Source organism: Rosa rugosa, chromosome 2 (genome assembly GCF_958449725.1).
Source record: "Rosa rugosa chromosome 2, drRosRugo1.1, whole genome shotgun sequence".
NCBI lineage: Eukaryota > Viridiplantae > Streptophyta > Magnoliopsida > Rosales > Rosaceae > Rosa > Rosa rugosa.
In genome coordinates, this window is record NC_084821.1 from 43590275 (window position 1) to 43603145 (window position 12871).

General features: G+C 38.8%; 2 protein-coding genes across 2 annotated transcripts; one reads left to right on the plus strand and one right to left on the minus strand.

Moving 5' to 3' along the window:
* Positions 1-1043: 1043 nt before the first annotated feature.
* On the minus strand, positions 1044-2544 carry LOC133734243 (ATP synthase gamma chain, chloroplastic-like). Its single transcript, XM_062161880.1, has one exon. The coding sequence runs from the start codon at positions 2329-2331 to the stop codon at positions 1228-1230; it is 1104 nt and encodes a 367-aa protein (XP_062017864.1). The 5' UTR covers positions 2332-2544; the 3' UTR covers positions 1044-1227.
* A 159-nt stretch (positions 2545-2703) lies between these two features.
* LOC133734246 (uncharacterized) lies at positions 2704-7458 on the plus strand. The gene is made up of 9 exons (XM_062161885.1): positions 2704-2960; positions 4899-4955; positions 5222-5274; positions 5542-5593; positions 5899-5964; positions 6051-6110; positions 6437-6479; positions 6766-6807; positions 6971-7458. Exons 1-9 carry the CDS (start codon positions 2849-2851, stop codon positions 7032-7034), a joined length of 549 nt encoding a protein of 182 aa, XP_062017869.1. The 5' UTR covers positions 2704-2848; the 3' UTR covers positions 7035-7458.
* The last annotated feature ends 5413 nt before the right edge of the window (positions 7459-12871 follow it).

Sequence of the window (12871 nt, forward strand, 5' to 3'; positions counted from 1 at the left end):
CTGTGGCCATAAAGTTACGCAGTGGGATCTCAAAGTGTGCAGCCGACATCAAATTAGCACCATAAACTTAAGCAAAACTTATTCTAGGCATTTTTCTTCTGCAGTCAACTGTGAACCGTGGGTCTCTGGAAAAACTTCTACTGCTGTAATTTTTGGACTTTTCAATCAGCAAAGGAGGAAAATGAAGAAATAGACAGATATCGAACTTAGCATTCCACCAAGAAAAAAATAAGACGCTTTCTATTGCGTTAATCTGACACATAGATGATTGTAATGTTGTATGCTAATCTATTTGAGTGTATGTCTTAATGCCTTATATTAGGAGATCTTCACAAGACCATATATTCTAGAAAGCTGCCTAAGTTATATTATTACCGAAGAAACACCTTGGCTTCAAAATATATACTCGGCGGTCACCACCATCACTGCTGTGAGAATTAAGGAGCTACAAGTTTCTGTTTCTGCATTTTTTCAAGAGTGCAGATGGGCTAAATAGGCTCAAAAAAATGAGTTCTAATATCCAAATGATAACTTCCTGATATGAGTTCCCCACCAAGAAGGCCTAAAATTTATTTCTACTTCTCCTGATTGAGTTCCTCTACAATGATTTTCTAATTACAGAAGAAACTCGTACATACCTGTGCCTGTTGATATAGTCTGCAACTCCACATTGCTAATCAATGGACACAATCAGGGATTCAATATTACACTTAAATGCTAAAGATCTGGGCTAAGGAAGTGAGCACTAGCTTTATTTCCAAGTGATATACCTAAGTGATAACCTTTCAAAGGAATAGTAAGTTTGGTCAAAGAAATAGAGGTGAGAAGCTGATCCACAAAGATTTCCCATTCTAACCAAAAATCACTTCAACTATGATTCTAAGTTACAAATACCAGAAAGAACCATCAATTATTCCTATCAGTTTTGGGCTTGGTTTAAGAATTAGTTTGAATTCATTAACAAATTTGTACTGCCTCCTAGCAATACTTTATATTATCAACAATTCGAACAATGGAAAAATAGAAATATTGCTTCACTGCTAGAACAAGAATGGGATATCTTTCATAAATTTTCAATATCTAGCTCCCAACTTGGGAACTCAGAAAACTATTACAACTAAGAAACTCTATAGCTAAGCATGTTGACAAATGAGCGAGTCACAAAACTTTTACCATGAAGAATATGGCACAGAAAGAACAAAATAGAAGAAGAGGAAGATCCAGAGATTACTCAGACTCTCTTAGTGCCTCAGCTCCAGCAACAATCTCCAATAACTCCCCAGTAATCTTTGCCTGTCGTGCTCGATTATAAGATCTCGATAGAGTCTTCTTCAACTCAACTGCATTATCCGTGGCATTACTCATAGCATTCATTCTCGCTGCAAGCTCACTTGCTGTTGACTCCTGCAATGCCCTCAGAATCTGACTGTTCAAGTAGAGAGGCATCATGGCATCAAGAATCTGAACAGGGTCTTGTTCAAATTCCATAAGCGGCGACATTTCTTTTCTCTCTTTCTTCTTCACACTGTCCCTCTTCAATGCCAGCTTCCCTTCCTTACTAGTCAGCCTAAACAACTCATCCCCCATTGCACCAACACAATTCCCATTCACGTCAACAACCTCACCCCTAGGTGACAATGGAAGCAATGTATGAATCACCGGCTCGGACTTCACAAACGACACGAATTTAGTGTACACAAGCTCAACTTTATCAACCTCCTCGCTAACAAACAGCGAAAACACATCATCAGCAATCACCTGAGCCTCTTTCACCGTCGGAAACGCCCCTCCTTCCATCAACCTATCCACCTTAATCTCCGGCCTACGCATAAAATACGAGTTACCCTTCTTCCCAACGCTGATCAGAACCACCTCCAACCCAAATTTCCTCAGCTCCACAATTCGGGTCTGCGCTTTCTTAGTCAATGCATTGTTGAAACCACCACACAGACCTCTATCACTAGTAATGACCACAAGGGCTACTTTCTTGACAGGTCTAACATTGGTCAGAGGGATATCAACGTCTTCACCTTGAAGCTGTTCATTCATGTCGTATAAGACCTCCACAAGGGTCTCAGAGAAGGGTCGGCCATTGATGACTGCTTCTTGAGCTCTTCGAACCCTGGCAGCCGCTACAAGCTTCATGGCCTCTGTGATTTTATGGGTGCTCTTAATGGAATCAATTCGCTCTCGGAGCTCACGCAGACCGCAGCGGATTGCTGGGGTTCGTGGAGATTGGGAGTGACGAGTTGGGCGTGAGATTTGGGGCGAAAGAGGATTTGGGTTTTGCAGAAATGAAGGTTTTAAAGAGACCCACATGGATAAAGCCATTGGCTTTGATTTTGTGTTGCTTGGGTTTTGCAAGAGATTGAGCAAATGGGTTTAAAGTTGGAAACTTTTTTTCATCGAAATTGAAACTTGGAATCTCTGCAAAACGATTTTGCTAATGGAAACCAAAAGACATGGATTTTTTAGAGTTGAAAGTAAAAACTGTTCGGCTTACGTGGACCGGCGGCGGAATCTCCGGCGAGGCTTAAACCCCTGTTGAGTCCGACAAAGTCAATGAAGAAGAAAAGGAAGAGTGAAGTCGGTCTCAGCGAAATGTCGTTTTATGTGCTTTTCTCGTACACAAAAAAACGACTTGTCGTTTCATTCGTTGTAAGCTCAGGAAAAAGAGTCATTTGCACCCAGTGAGGCGTTGGAAAAACCCAGAAAGTTGTGTTCTTTGTGAAGATGCAGAGTGGAAACGACTGTCGTAAAGCACCCATGAACATGGGATTGGATTGTTAAGAGTGAAAGCCCATTTGAAGTTTGATTGGATTTTTTTTTTTTTTTGGGGGGGAGAGAAATGTCGAAGTGGTTGGGGAGGATTGCTGGGCTGTTCAGCAGTCGGAGTATGGTCGGAAAGGACAAGGCCGGGAACCGTTACTTCACCAGAAAAGATGAAGTTGATGGTGTCTGTAAGTGTTTGCCTTTTTTTGTTGCAATTTGGTTCTTGGGTTCTGTTCAGATTATCATTTTGGTCACTTTTTGTGTTGTATCTCTGGATTTTTCCAATTGGGTTTTGATTATACTGCATTGCACTTCAAATTAGCTTCATGGGGTTCAAAGAAAATGCATGAAATCATTAGGAAAAGATTACAAACAGAAGTATAGCTGAATATAGCGCATTACAGAAAACAAATCTAGGAGGGGAACTAGCCCTCAGAAATCACAACTACTGATAAATATCATCTGAGGAAACTGCCACTGCAAAACAAAACATTTAGTAGCAAGACATTCTGACCTAATTTAGTGATAGCAGTTGGAAAACCAGTCATTCACCTGTTCATTCCACCTCATACAGAAAGTATTACCAAATCCTTTTAGCTTTGCAGACCTCGGCTTGAAATTGGGCCTCCTGTCGAACCGGACAATCTTTAGGAGGCAGAAATCTATAGCAAATAGATAAGTAGGTAGCATGCAGGGAAAACCATTGGCCTCACCTCACTCTAAGTAGATTAGACCAGACGGTACCACACAATCCCCTGCAGACAACATACCTCTGATACAACCCCTAGTTTTAGTACCTCTATTAGCTCCTGTGTTAGAAGCAATCTAGGAAACATTGTCTCAAACGGAATGATTGAGATGAATTAGAACACAGTGAGCTTGAATAGTCACTTGAAGGTTCAGATATCGCTGGAGTGCAGGAACAATTATCTTGCTGCATTTACTGAACCAAGTTTAGCATTTATAGAGCTAGCTCGGTTATAAATAATTCTTCTACCAAAAGAATCCAACAAAGTCCCTTTTGATGCCAGTTGTCAAGCACTGAAGCCACAGATAAGTTCTCCTAGCATGTCTAGTAGGATGTTTTAATGTAATATCATCTTTCATCCCGAAGACCATTGGAAAGCTTGTTGCTTGCAGCACATGACTCCTTACCTAAACCACCCACAGAGAACCTGTTCCAACTTTCAAATGTTTCTTAAATTTAGGGCCTTATTCTAATCTTCTAAGTCCCATACCACTTTCTCTTTTGCGGTTGCACATCAAGCAAATATTCATCTTTCATATCAGTAGAACCTTTCCTTTAATTTTCTTGGGGAAAATGAAGATAGGAGCCTAGTGGGGATGCAATCTTTACTGGAGTGCTTGCCTGAAGTCAGAGCTACTCTTAAGTACCTACCACAGCAAATTCCATTTTTGAAATTTATCTTACTCAAGATTATGTCTCTTGCAATGATCCTAATGCTGGAGAAAAGGACAATGTGAGATTTCCCTCAAGCAGCAACTTTAGCAAATCTATCCAAAACTCCCTAAATGGTTTTGACTGAACTAACATCTCCCATAGTTTCGCAGAGTAAAGCAACAGACAACCCACAGATGAGAGAGCTTCAATCCAGCATAGTTTGTCCCCTGGATCTTTCTCGAAAATAGTGCTTTTAATTTCTTCTTCAATGACTCCTGCTTATGGACGAGACTTTTGCCCTCAGTGATATCAGGATATACACTATGCCTAATCTGATTAAATCACAATTCGGAAACATGAAAGATAATAAGCCTAATATCTCCTATTGTCCACTAAAACTTTGGTAATACAGATTTTGATTAGCTTGGCTAAACCTTTTTTTTTTCCTTTTCTTCCTTTGGTGAACAGCTGAGCACTTTTCTCTCTATATATCAAATACTAAATTTTGTAATGATTCGTTATTGAGTCTGATCCCGGTGATATAATTGCATACAAGGTAGTTTGGGGGAGTCAATGTGATATACTGTAAATATAGAGCTGTATTTGAATTTGTGTGCGATTATTATCATGTGGCCAATTCACTTGGCCGATTCACTATATTCAAAGGTCATCTAATTCTCTTTCTGTTGTCTTTCTTTTTTTCTCCTTCTTCCTGATGCATTAGTGAAAGAGAAAAGATGGGTGGTATTCAAGGGGGAGGAGGACCCAACCTCTGTTCCAGGTAATTCCTTTTAGCCTAATATAACTTTCTGTCAGTTTTGCAGTATTGGTTCACTTGGTTTACAGTTTTTATTTTAATTTATTTTTTATTAATCAAATCAGCAAGTACTCTCTTTGAGCTGTTGAAATATGACATAGCTGCCCATCAATATATATTTTGACCATATAGACATATGAGTATGCACATTTGGACAAGTATGCACACATTCTTACTCTGGCTTTATTGTTTCTTGTACTCCCTTGATGACCACCATTTGATTGTTTTAGTTGAATGGATATGTTGGCTCAACGGGCAGCGGAAAAAGGCTCCAACGACAGAGGTAAATCTAGATCTTACATCTGTCTCTCTTTAATTCTTTGCTTTGTTGGTTCCCCTTCTCATCACCCTTGATTTGAAAAGAAAAACTAAAGACAACTTTATTTTTGTGAAAATGTGACTACTTTTCTATCACCATTAACTTATCAGATTACCATGGGCTCATCGTCTTAAATTTGATGTTATTCCGACCACCTTTTTCTCATATTGAATTCTAATTCTCGCTTAAGAGACATTTTCTGCACTTTGACAATTTTTTCCATCCCTTCAGGAAATGATACAATTGGAAGCAAAGCGTGAAAGAGTCCGGCAAAATGTTGCTCGTAAGCATCTTTCTTATCAATATTTAACAGTTGTGCTTTGTTTCTGCTGCTACTTTCTGGCTCTTTTTGAACGATAGAGATGTAGGTTTACTAAATTGAACTTGTCCTTACAAAATTATTGTTGAACTTGTGAATTTATAGGATCATCGAGTAAATGGGCATGGAATAGTTAGAAATTGTATACTACCATAGGATATTTGTTATAAATTTCAAAGTTAAGAGAAACAGCAGATATATATGAAGAAACACTTCTTTTTATTTTTATTTTTGGCAAATAAACACTTGTTTTTCTAATTTTGCAAAAGTTCTGAAGAAAGAAGAAGAGGAAAGAAAAGCAAGAGAAGGCACTACACGCAAAGTCGTAAATACTGGTAAGCTTCTTACAAGAATGTGTTATGGTCTCTTTAATATTATGCCCATGCAATGATTAATGCATACTTATACTTCATGTGTATAGGTAAAGCCGGAGGCCCAGACTTGAGAAGTTTCATTCGCCAATTTCCTGGGTCCTCAGAAGGTACTTTATTTTTATTTTCCTCTAGATAAACCGTGGTTAGGATGAGGTTTTTGTTTTGATGCTCTTTGTTAGATTGTGTGATCCTTATTCGGTATCAATCCTCTAAATTTTCACTGTCATATGTTAATGATTGTTGCTTTAGTGTAAGTTATGCAAAAAGTAACATGTATTTAGAATCAGGATTTTACTTTTAGGCTTATCTTTCAGATTGCAGAATCTTTATTCAGTATTGTCCTGTTGAACGTTTGCATTAATTGCTGTTCCTTCATAGATTGTGCCAAGTTATTTTGATTCTTAACTTATCCCTTCCTTGTTTATCTTTAAAGGTGACGAACACAAGGAAGAAACCAATGAGATGGATGAAGTGAGGTGGGTCTTCTAAGATTTATACAGACACGTTATGAATTATAAATATTAGGAATAAGCACTTATGCCGAGAGTTAGAGCACTCTATGCAAGTTGCTGTACATTTTGACTTACTGATAGGGAGTGTAAGCATTATGTTGTTCATAAATATGTTTGACCAATTTTCTTCTCGATCCAATAGTCTCACACCAGTTTGTTCTTTCACTCATATTTCATATTTGGTTAAATACTTCATATCTCTCAATGGAGGAGTTCTAATTGTCTTTTGTCCACATTATTGTGTTTGCAGGCCGCCCAAAGAGAAAGAGGCAGAAAAAGAAATACTTTCGGAGTATGTCCTACTTGCACCTTAAAATCATGAATAAAATAGAAATGTGAAGAATCCTCTTGCTCCGAAATCTTAAAAGAAAGGAACCCAAAATTCATAAGATTATATCCTGATAAGTTGAAATCAATTCAATTTAATGGTTGTGCTCTTTTGAACTTCCTTGCAGGTCTACAGAGCCTACAGGATCTGGTCAAACATTCAAGCCAGGGACATGGCAGCCACCAACATGAAGTCAAATTGATTATGCAGACACATTTTAAAAGTGTGAGCATATTTAACACTCATGTCCAGGTATAATGCACTGATTTTTTCTGCCAAAGCAGACGACATGGTGAGTTGTTAAGTGACTATGTTTTAACGGTTTTGTGGCACACTGCAATACCTTCATTTTGTTTCGGTTTCCCTTCTCAATCCAAGCACAATACATGCTTAACGGCACAATGTATTGATCGAGTTTTTTGTAGTAGTAGTCTCTTTATTTTGCATTTATTAAAAAGTGTATACACAGTTGTGCACCAAATTATATTACATCGTTGTACATCCAAGTCATCACCATGACTGGCATACAAGAAACTTTGAACATTGTTTGCCTTTGCTTTGTCGTGCTTAGTGCCATATCCACTTTTTATAGCGGGTATGGATCAAGTTTGATCCTGGTGTTTGTCATTTTAACAATGTGTGTCAATGTTGGAGCATTCTAGAATACTGATGGCACACCATCAAAGATGACGTGAATCTGGGTTATATAACAGGACTAACCGTAAGATTGAAAAATCATGAGCAGTGTAGAAAAATGGAAGCTATGGAATTCAGCATAGAAACTGAAGACCACTATCGTGGGAAGAAAAAAAAAAAAAATGAATTGACAATCATCGGGTGATCATATGTATAAGTTTACATTTTGAATTGACAAAGTTTTTCTCTCACTTTACTTGAGTGTTTCATGCTTGACATATGGCTTATTATTAATGCATATGTTAATGTTTAATACCACTGTAAACTATGGTTGAATCTATCTTGCCCAAGCCTAAGTTTCTGTCATTCTCATCTGCAATATAACACAATATTTACTCAAAAGTATTTTTCTAATTAAAATTAATAAATATAATATTTAAATATATCTTCGCTAGGATGGATTGACTATGATCTTGTTTAAGATTGATTTTGAGAGGCCTACAAATGCTTTTCAAAAAATTAAAAAAGCATGTTTATTGACAAAGCTCAACCAGAATGTATTGTGCTTGGATTAGGAAGAGAAACAAAAGTGTCAAGGAAACAAAATAGTTAAATAGTAAGCATGTATTGCCCAAGTGTAAATAAAATATATGCTTGATTAGTGGTTCTCATATTCACATTTCTAAAACGCAACCAAGAAACATCAACTTTGTTATACTTATAACTTATTTTATTTATCAACTCAAAAGTGCTGTTAGCCCTCCAGAAAGAATCCTAAATACTAAATAGGCTTTATATTCATAATTGGGAGCTTTAAAATGTCAATTTAATTTCCTCCAAAATTTTATCAAAAACTTTATTGAAATTGATATGTGTTTTGTTCCCGTACTCATGTTCATCCTTCAAAAGAATCAAAAGTAGCTAGAGTTTTCAATCATATATCCAGTTAAATGGGATGACAAATCGATGATAAAACACACATTGATTTCGTTTTGTATTCACAAAATGAGAATGCATGCATAAGTGGCTTTTATCTTTTTCATGGGCAATTTTGAGAATTTGAGTTTTGATGGAGATCTTGACACCAAATTTGAGGCCTCCATTTCTAGAAGCGGAGATACGATATTTGATGGTTTCTCTGTAGTTGCAGTTGCAGTTGTTGAACCCAACCCTGGTATATTTATTGATGATGAAATTGGACAACCCTCGAAAAGGTGTACGTGTAGGTCACACCTAGAGCAATGGCTCACCAGCTTCTCCTACGTAAAAGAAACCCTCCACAACAGAGTTAGAGACTAGCGGAATGACCCCTTCCTCCATATATTTAGGATCGAACGTCATGAACAATCCTAACATGAAGATAATCCGACATTAGGCGTAAACTATAAAATGCCAATTCACCATAATAAACTTGCCAAAGGACCTCTTTTTTATTTTTTGTTTTAAAATAATATCTTTAAGAGCGTCAAGTTTTTGTTCAAATAGCTCCATATTACACTAGTAAGGCCCGTTTGAGATTGCTTCGTTTTAAATTACCTGAAATTTTAGATTTTATTATGTTTAGTAAATAAATAAAAAGCAGTTTTAATTAAAAATTAAAGGTCACAGAAGATCTTAGAAGCAACCCAAATGTTGTTTTAGAAGCTGCTTTAAACACACTCTGAAGTTGTTTTGTGTACTGACAACACTTTTAAAAGTATTATTTACCAAACACATGAAACTGTTTTAGTTCACAGCTGATTATTCTCACAACACAGCAGCAGCAGTTTTTTTTTTTTTTTTTTAAGTCACACCAATTCCAAACTAACCCTAAATAGCAGGGCCAGCCCTGATGGGTGCCAAGTGAGGCTGTCGTCTCAGGCCACCGGTTCCTGACCCAGTGGTTAAGTGTAAACTATTTTGGTTGTTCCTTTCTCATAAGGTTCGAGCCAGCTTCAATTGCTAGCCTAGAAATAGGTGTAGACGAAGGGGAACTAGTTTGAAAAGAATTGGTTCTTTGATCTACTTGAAACGAGATTTCGAGGGCTTCCCGATCGCAGCCGCCGTAGACGTACTAGATCCCATGCAGACGTAACAACATACATACACTTGCGGACCAAATCTGGGAATTAAAACGATGTCCCCAGTCCCACACCAGGCCAAAATATTGTTAGGAAGTACATATGCACTTTCCAACAGCCTTAAGCCCAATGCTTATGTCGGTGGGTAGGAGAATGCAGCCATAGATTGCTCCATGATCGAGATGGTGTATGCGGTAACCGGCCATCACTCTGGAAAGCATACAAAAGTGGTCTAAACTCTAAAGTAAGAGTGCTGTACCAACGTTCTTTAGTCATGATCCCTTTTGTTCTACTCTGTGTTCTTGCTCTTCTCTCATCAAAATTTCTCATCTACAATACTACTGAAGCCGATTTATAGCCCAATTATGAGTTTATGACCCAAAAAATGGTCATTTATAGGATTTCCCCTTTTCTAATTAATATTGGTTCCATTAGCCTGCTGGTTTTATTCAGGATTACGTGCTTTCCTTGAGATTTTAACATTCGTTATTTGAACAATCAAGTACCTTTGGATTCCCTAAATCAACTGCATAATGAAACCACGGTCCATGTTCTACAATGAAGATTTTGAACGGATTGTTTTTCTTTTCTTTTCTTTTTCGATCCTAGCTCAAAAGCAACCATTGATTGATCCATATGAGAGAGATGAGCTGTTGCAGTGATCATCACTTACTCTCCCGTATCCCCATGTCCTGCATAATTTCACTCCCAGCCGGCATACAAGAGTGGTCTAAGTTTAATTTGTAACATAAAGCATAGAAGAGTACTGTATTGTCTTGGCATGGGGTGGCCTGAGAGTGCTATTAGCCTATTACTTTAGTTCTTTCGTGGTTTTCTCGATCTGTTCTTGCTTTTATTTCATCAAAGCTTTCTTACAAAATGACTCCTTCATTTCACTGCACCATATTCATTAGGGAAGACGTACACCAATTAGCTCCATATGTCCCGGCCTTTCTATATATGCCTGTCTAGCCTTGCATACTTATAACACTCATCTCTTTAGCTGCTTTCTTACAAAGATTTCATCTTTTCGCCAACATTTCAGGCATGAGCTGATCAAAGTGAAGCTAATGCACACACCAGAACTTATGAGGGTAGATGATGCATGTACGTCAGAATTACTCACCGCACCTCCTCGTAACAATTGATATTTGTAATGAGATTCGTGGAGGAGGAAGAAGTAGATAGAGGAATGTATGTGTCTTTTTGTATTTGCATCGCAAGGTAATATTTTATAGCAGAATTAAAGCAATGATAAAAGTACTTTGTTAACTTGATGACGATTTGTATAGTGACAGCAGTTTTTCTCTTATTTTTATTATGGGATAGGTGGCGTAGGGAAGATTATGCTAGCTAACAGATGGGAAGAGATACCAGGTCTTCATACAGACTCGGTAGAAATTAGAAAATCTATGCAACTTGCCGATGATCCGGGCGGTCCTGAGATTGTAAAGGCCTGAGACAAAAAAAAAAAAAAAAAAAAAGATTGTGGCCTCACTTGAATTTCACATTTTAACAATCAAACAAATTTTTTTAAAAATCTGTTTTTTAGGTCTCAATTTGAGTTTTCCGTGCTTTTTTAGCATATTTTTAATGCTTGATTATATTTATTGATATAATACTTGGTATCTAGAAAAAAAAAAAATTAAAGAAAGGGATTTGCACTAAGGCGATTCAAACTTATGAAGGCTTAGTGTTTATGAATCGAGTTACTTTAATAAATTTTCTCCTTGCATCTCCAATGACCTAGCCTCTGCTAGGGTTATCGTCGGCCTCCTCCTTCGAAAAAATTCCCAAACTTTCAAACCTCAATGGTCATGGCCATTGGTAGCCTTGTGGCTAATTGCCTTCTTCTTTTTGCTGCGTTCGATTTGGCGCTGGGAGTACCACCTTGGATAAGGAGCCCTGTGGTTCCTGTCAAAGACGGTGGTTGTGTTTTCATGGTTGATCTGAGGCTGAAATCCGATGGTTTGAAGCCGTGGTGGTCGCGGCAGATCGGCGTGGCTGGATCTTGGACCGAGGCTGTGGGGTGGGCGACCGTGGCGAGAGTATCACAGTCGGATTTAATGGTGTTCTCTATCTCAAAGGCGAGGCCTTCCTGGATCATGGCTGGTTCACAGCGGCAAGTTATGGTGACCATGTTCCCGATCTGGGTCTCGCATCTAAGCTCTGGGTTGGTGGTTGGCGGGAGCGCTACAACGGTGGGAAGCTTGGTTTACATCTTTCTGCTTGCAGCGGTCGGGAAGGGCTGCTTCGGTCGGATCTGCCGCGGTGCTATGCGGCGGGGACGTATGGCGGAAGCGGTGGCGATCTGGAGTTTGGTGCCTGCAGGCGAGCGGACATGGTTGGTCGAGATGGGTCTACTGTGTTTGGTCGAGGTGGTCTACGAGGTCGTGGTCCTCTAGCAGCGGCGCAGTTGTCCGGTGGTGGTGGTCTGGAACTTCAGGCGAAGGCTGTGGTCACTGGAGGTGAAGGGTACGGTGACGGAATTTGGAGGACAGTGGTGCAGGATTTCCAAAGTGGTGAAAGCGCAGTTGGCGTCCTCCGGCAGGTGGTGTTTGGTGGCGGCGGCAGGGTTGCTTTCTCACTTAGGGTTTGTCCTAGGTGGTTGGATTGGGCCTGGAATTTAACTGTTAGGGGGCCAATTTGGGTCCTCGCAGTTACCCTATTTTTATTTTTATTTGTCATTTTAATTCTGATCCTTTATCTTTTTGAACAAAAAGATAATGGGTTTGTTTGTTTCTTGCTTTGAGTGGGAAAGATCACAAAGAAAAGAGATACCCGTTGGGCCCCTATATTGGAGGCGTTATTTTTATTCCTCGGGATTCTACTTTTCTTTGTTTGGGCTTAATACTAGAAGGTGGGTGTGCTAGGAGATTACTAGTTTTGTTTGCTCTGTTTAGGGGTGGCTTTGTAGTAGTTTCTACGGAACGGTTCTTTCTGTCGCCCCCATAGGGGGGGATCGTTTTTGTACTGCTTGCTGAGCTGCATAATGGATGACCTTTACCCGCAAAAAAAAAAAAAAAAAAAAAAAAAAAAAACTTATGAAGGCTTCGCTCATTATATGTCAAGGCTACTTCTCCGCTAGGCCACTTTGGTACATACGTTCTATTTTCACAAATAAATTTATATCTATTAATAACTGGTGGCCTGAGGCAGCTGCCTCATTAGGCAACCCTCAGGGCCGGCCTTGGATGATGGTCGACAACTCTTCTAAACAAGAGAAAGGAACTCGCCCAACTTATTTGTGAGTAGCTTTTAAAATCATTCAAGTCACTCAAATTGGGCATATGATCCAGATGTACTACTTTTTTTTTTTTAATAATGAAAAT

Bases quoted from the DNA above. Each gene is read 5' to 3' on its own strand.
- LOC133734243 (XM_062161880.1), bottom strand. From the start codon at position 2,331: ATGGCTTTATCCATGTGGGTCTCTTTAAAACCTTCATTTCTGCAAAAC.
- LOC133734246 (XM_062161885.1), top strand. From the start codon at position 2,849: ATGTCGAAGTGGTTGGGGAGGATTGCTGGGCTGTTCAGCAGTCGGAGT. The intron at 4,956-5,221 runs GTAATTCCTTTT...TGATTGTTTTAG, and splicing joins GGACCCAACCTCTGTTCCAG to TTGAATGGATATGTTGGCTC. The intron at 6,480-6,765 runs GTGGGTCTTCTA...TTGTGTTTGCAG, and splicing joins AATGAGATGGATGAAGTGAG to GCCGCCCAAAGAGAAAGAGG.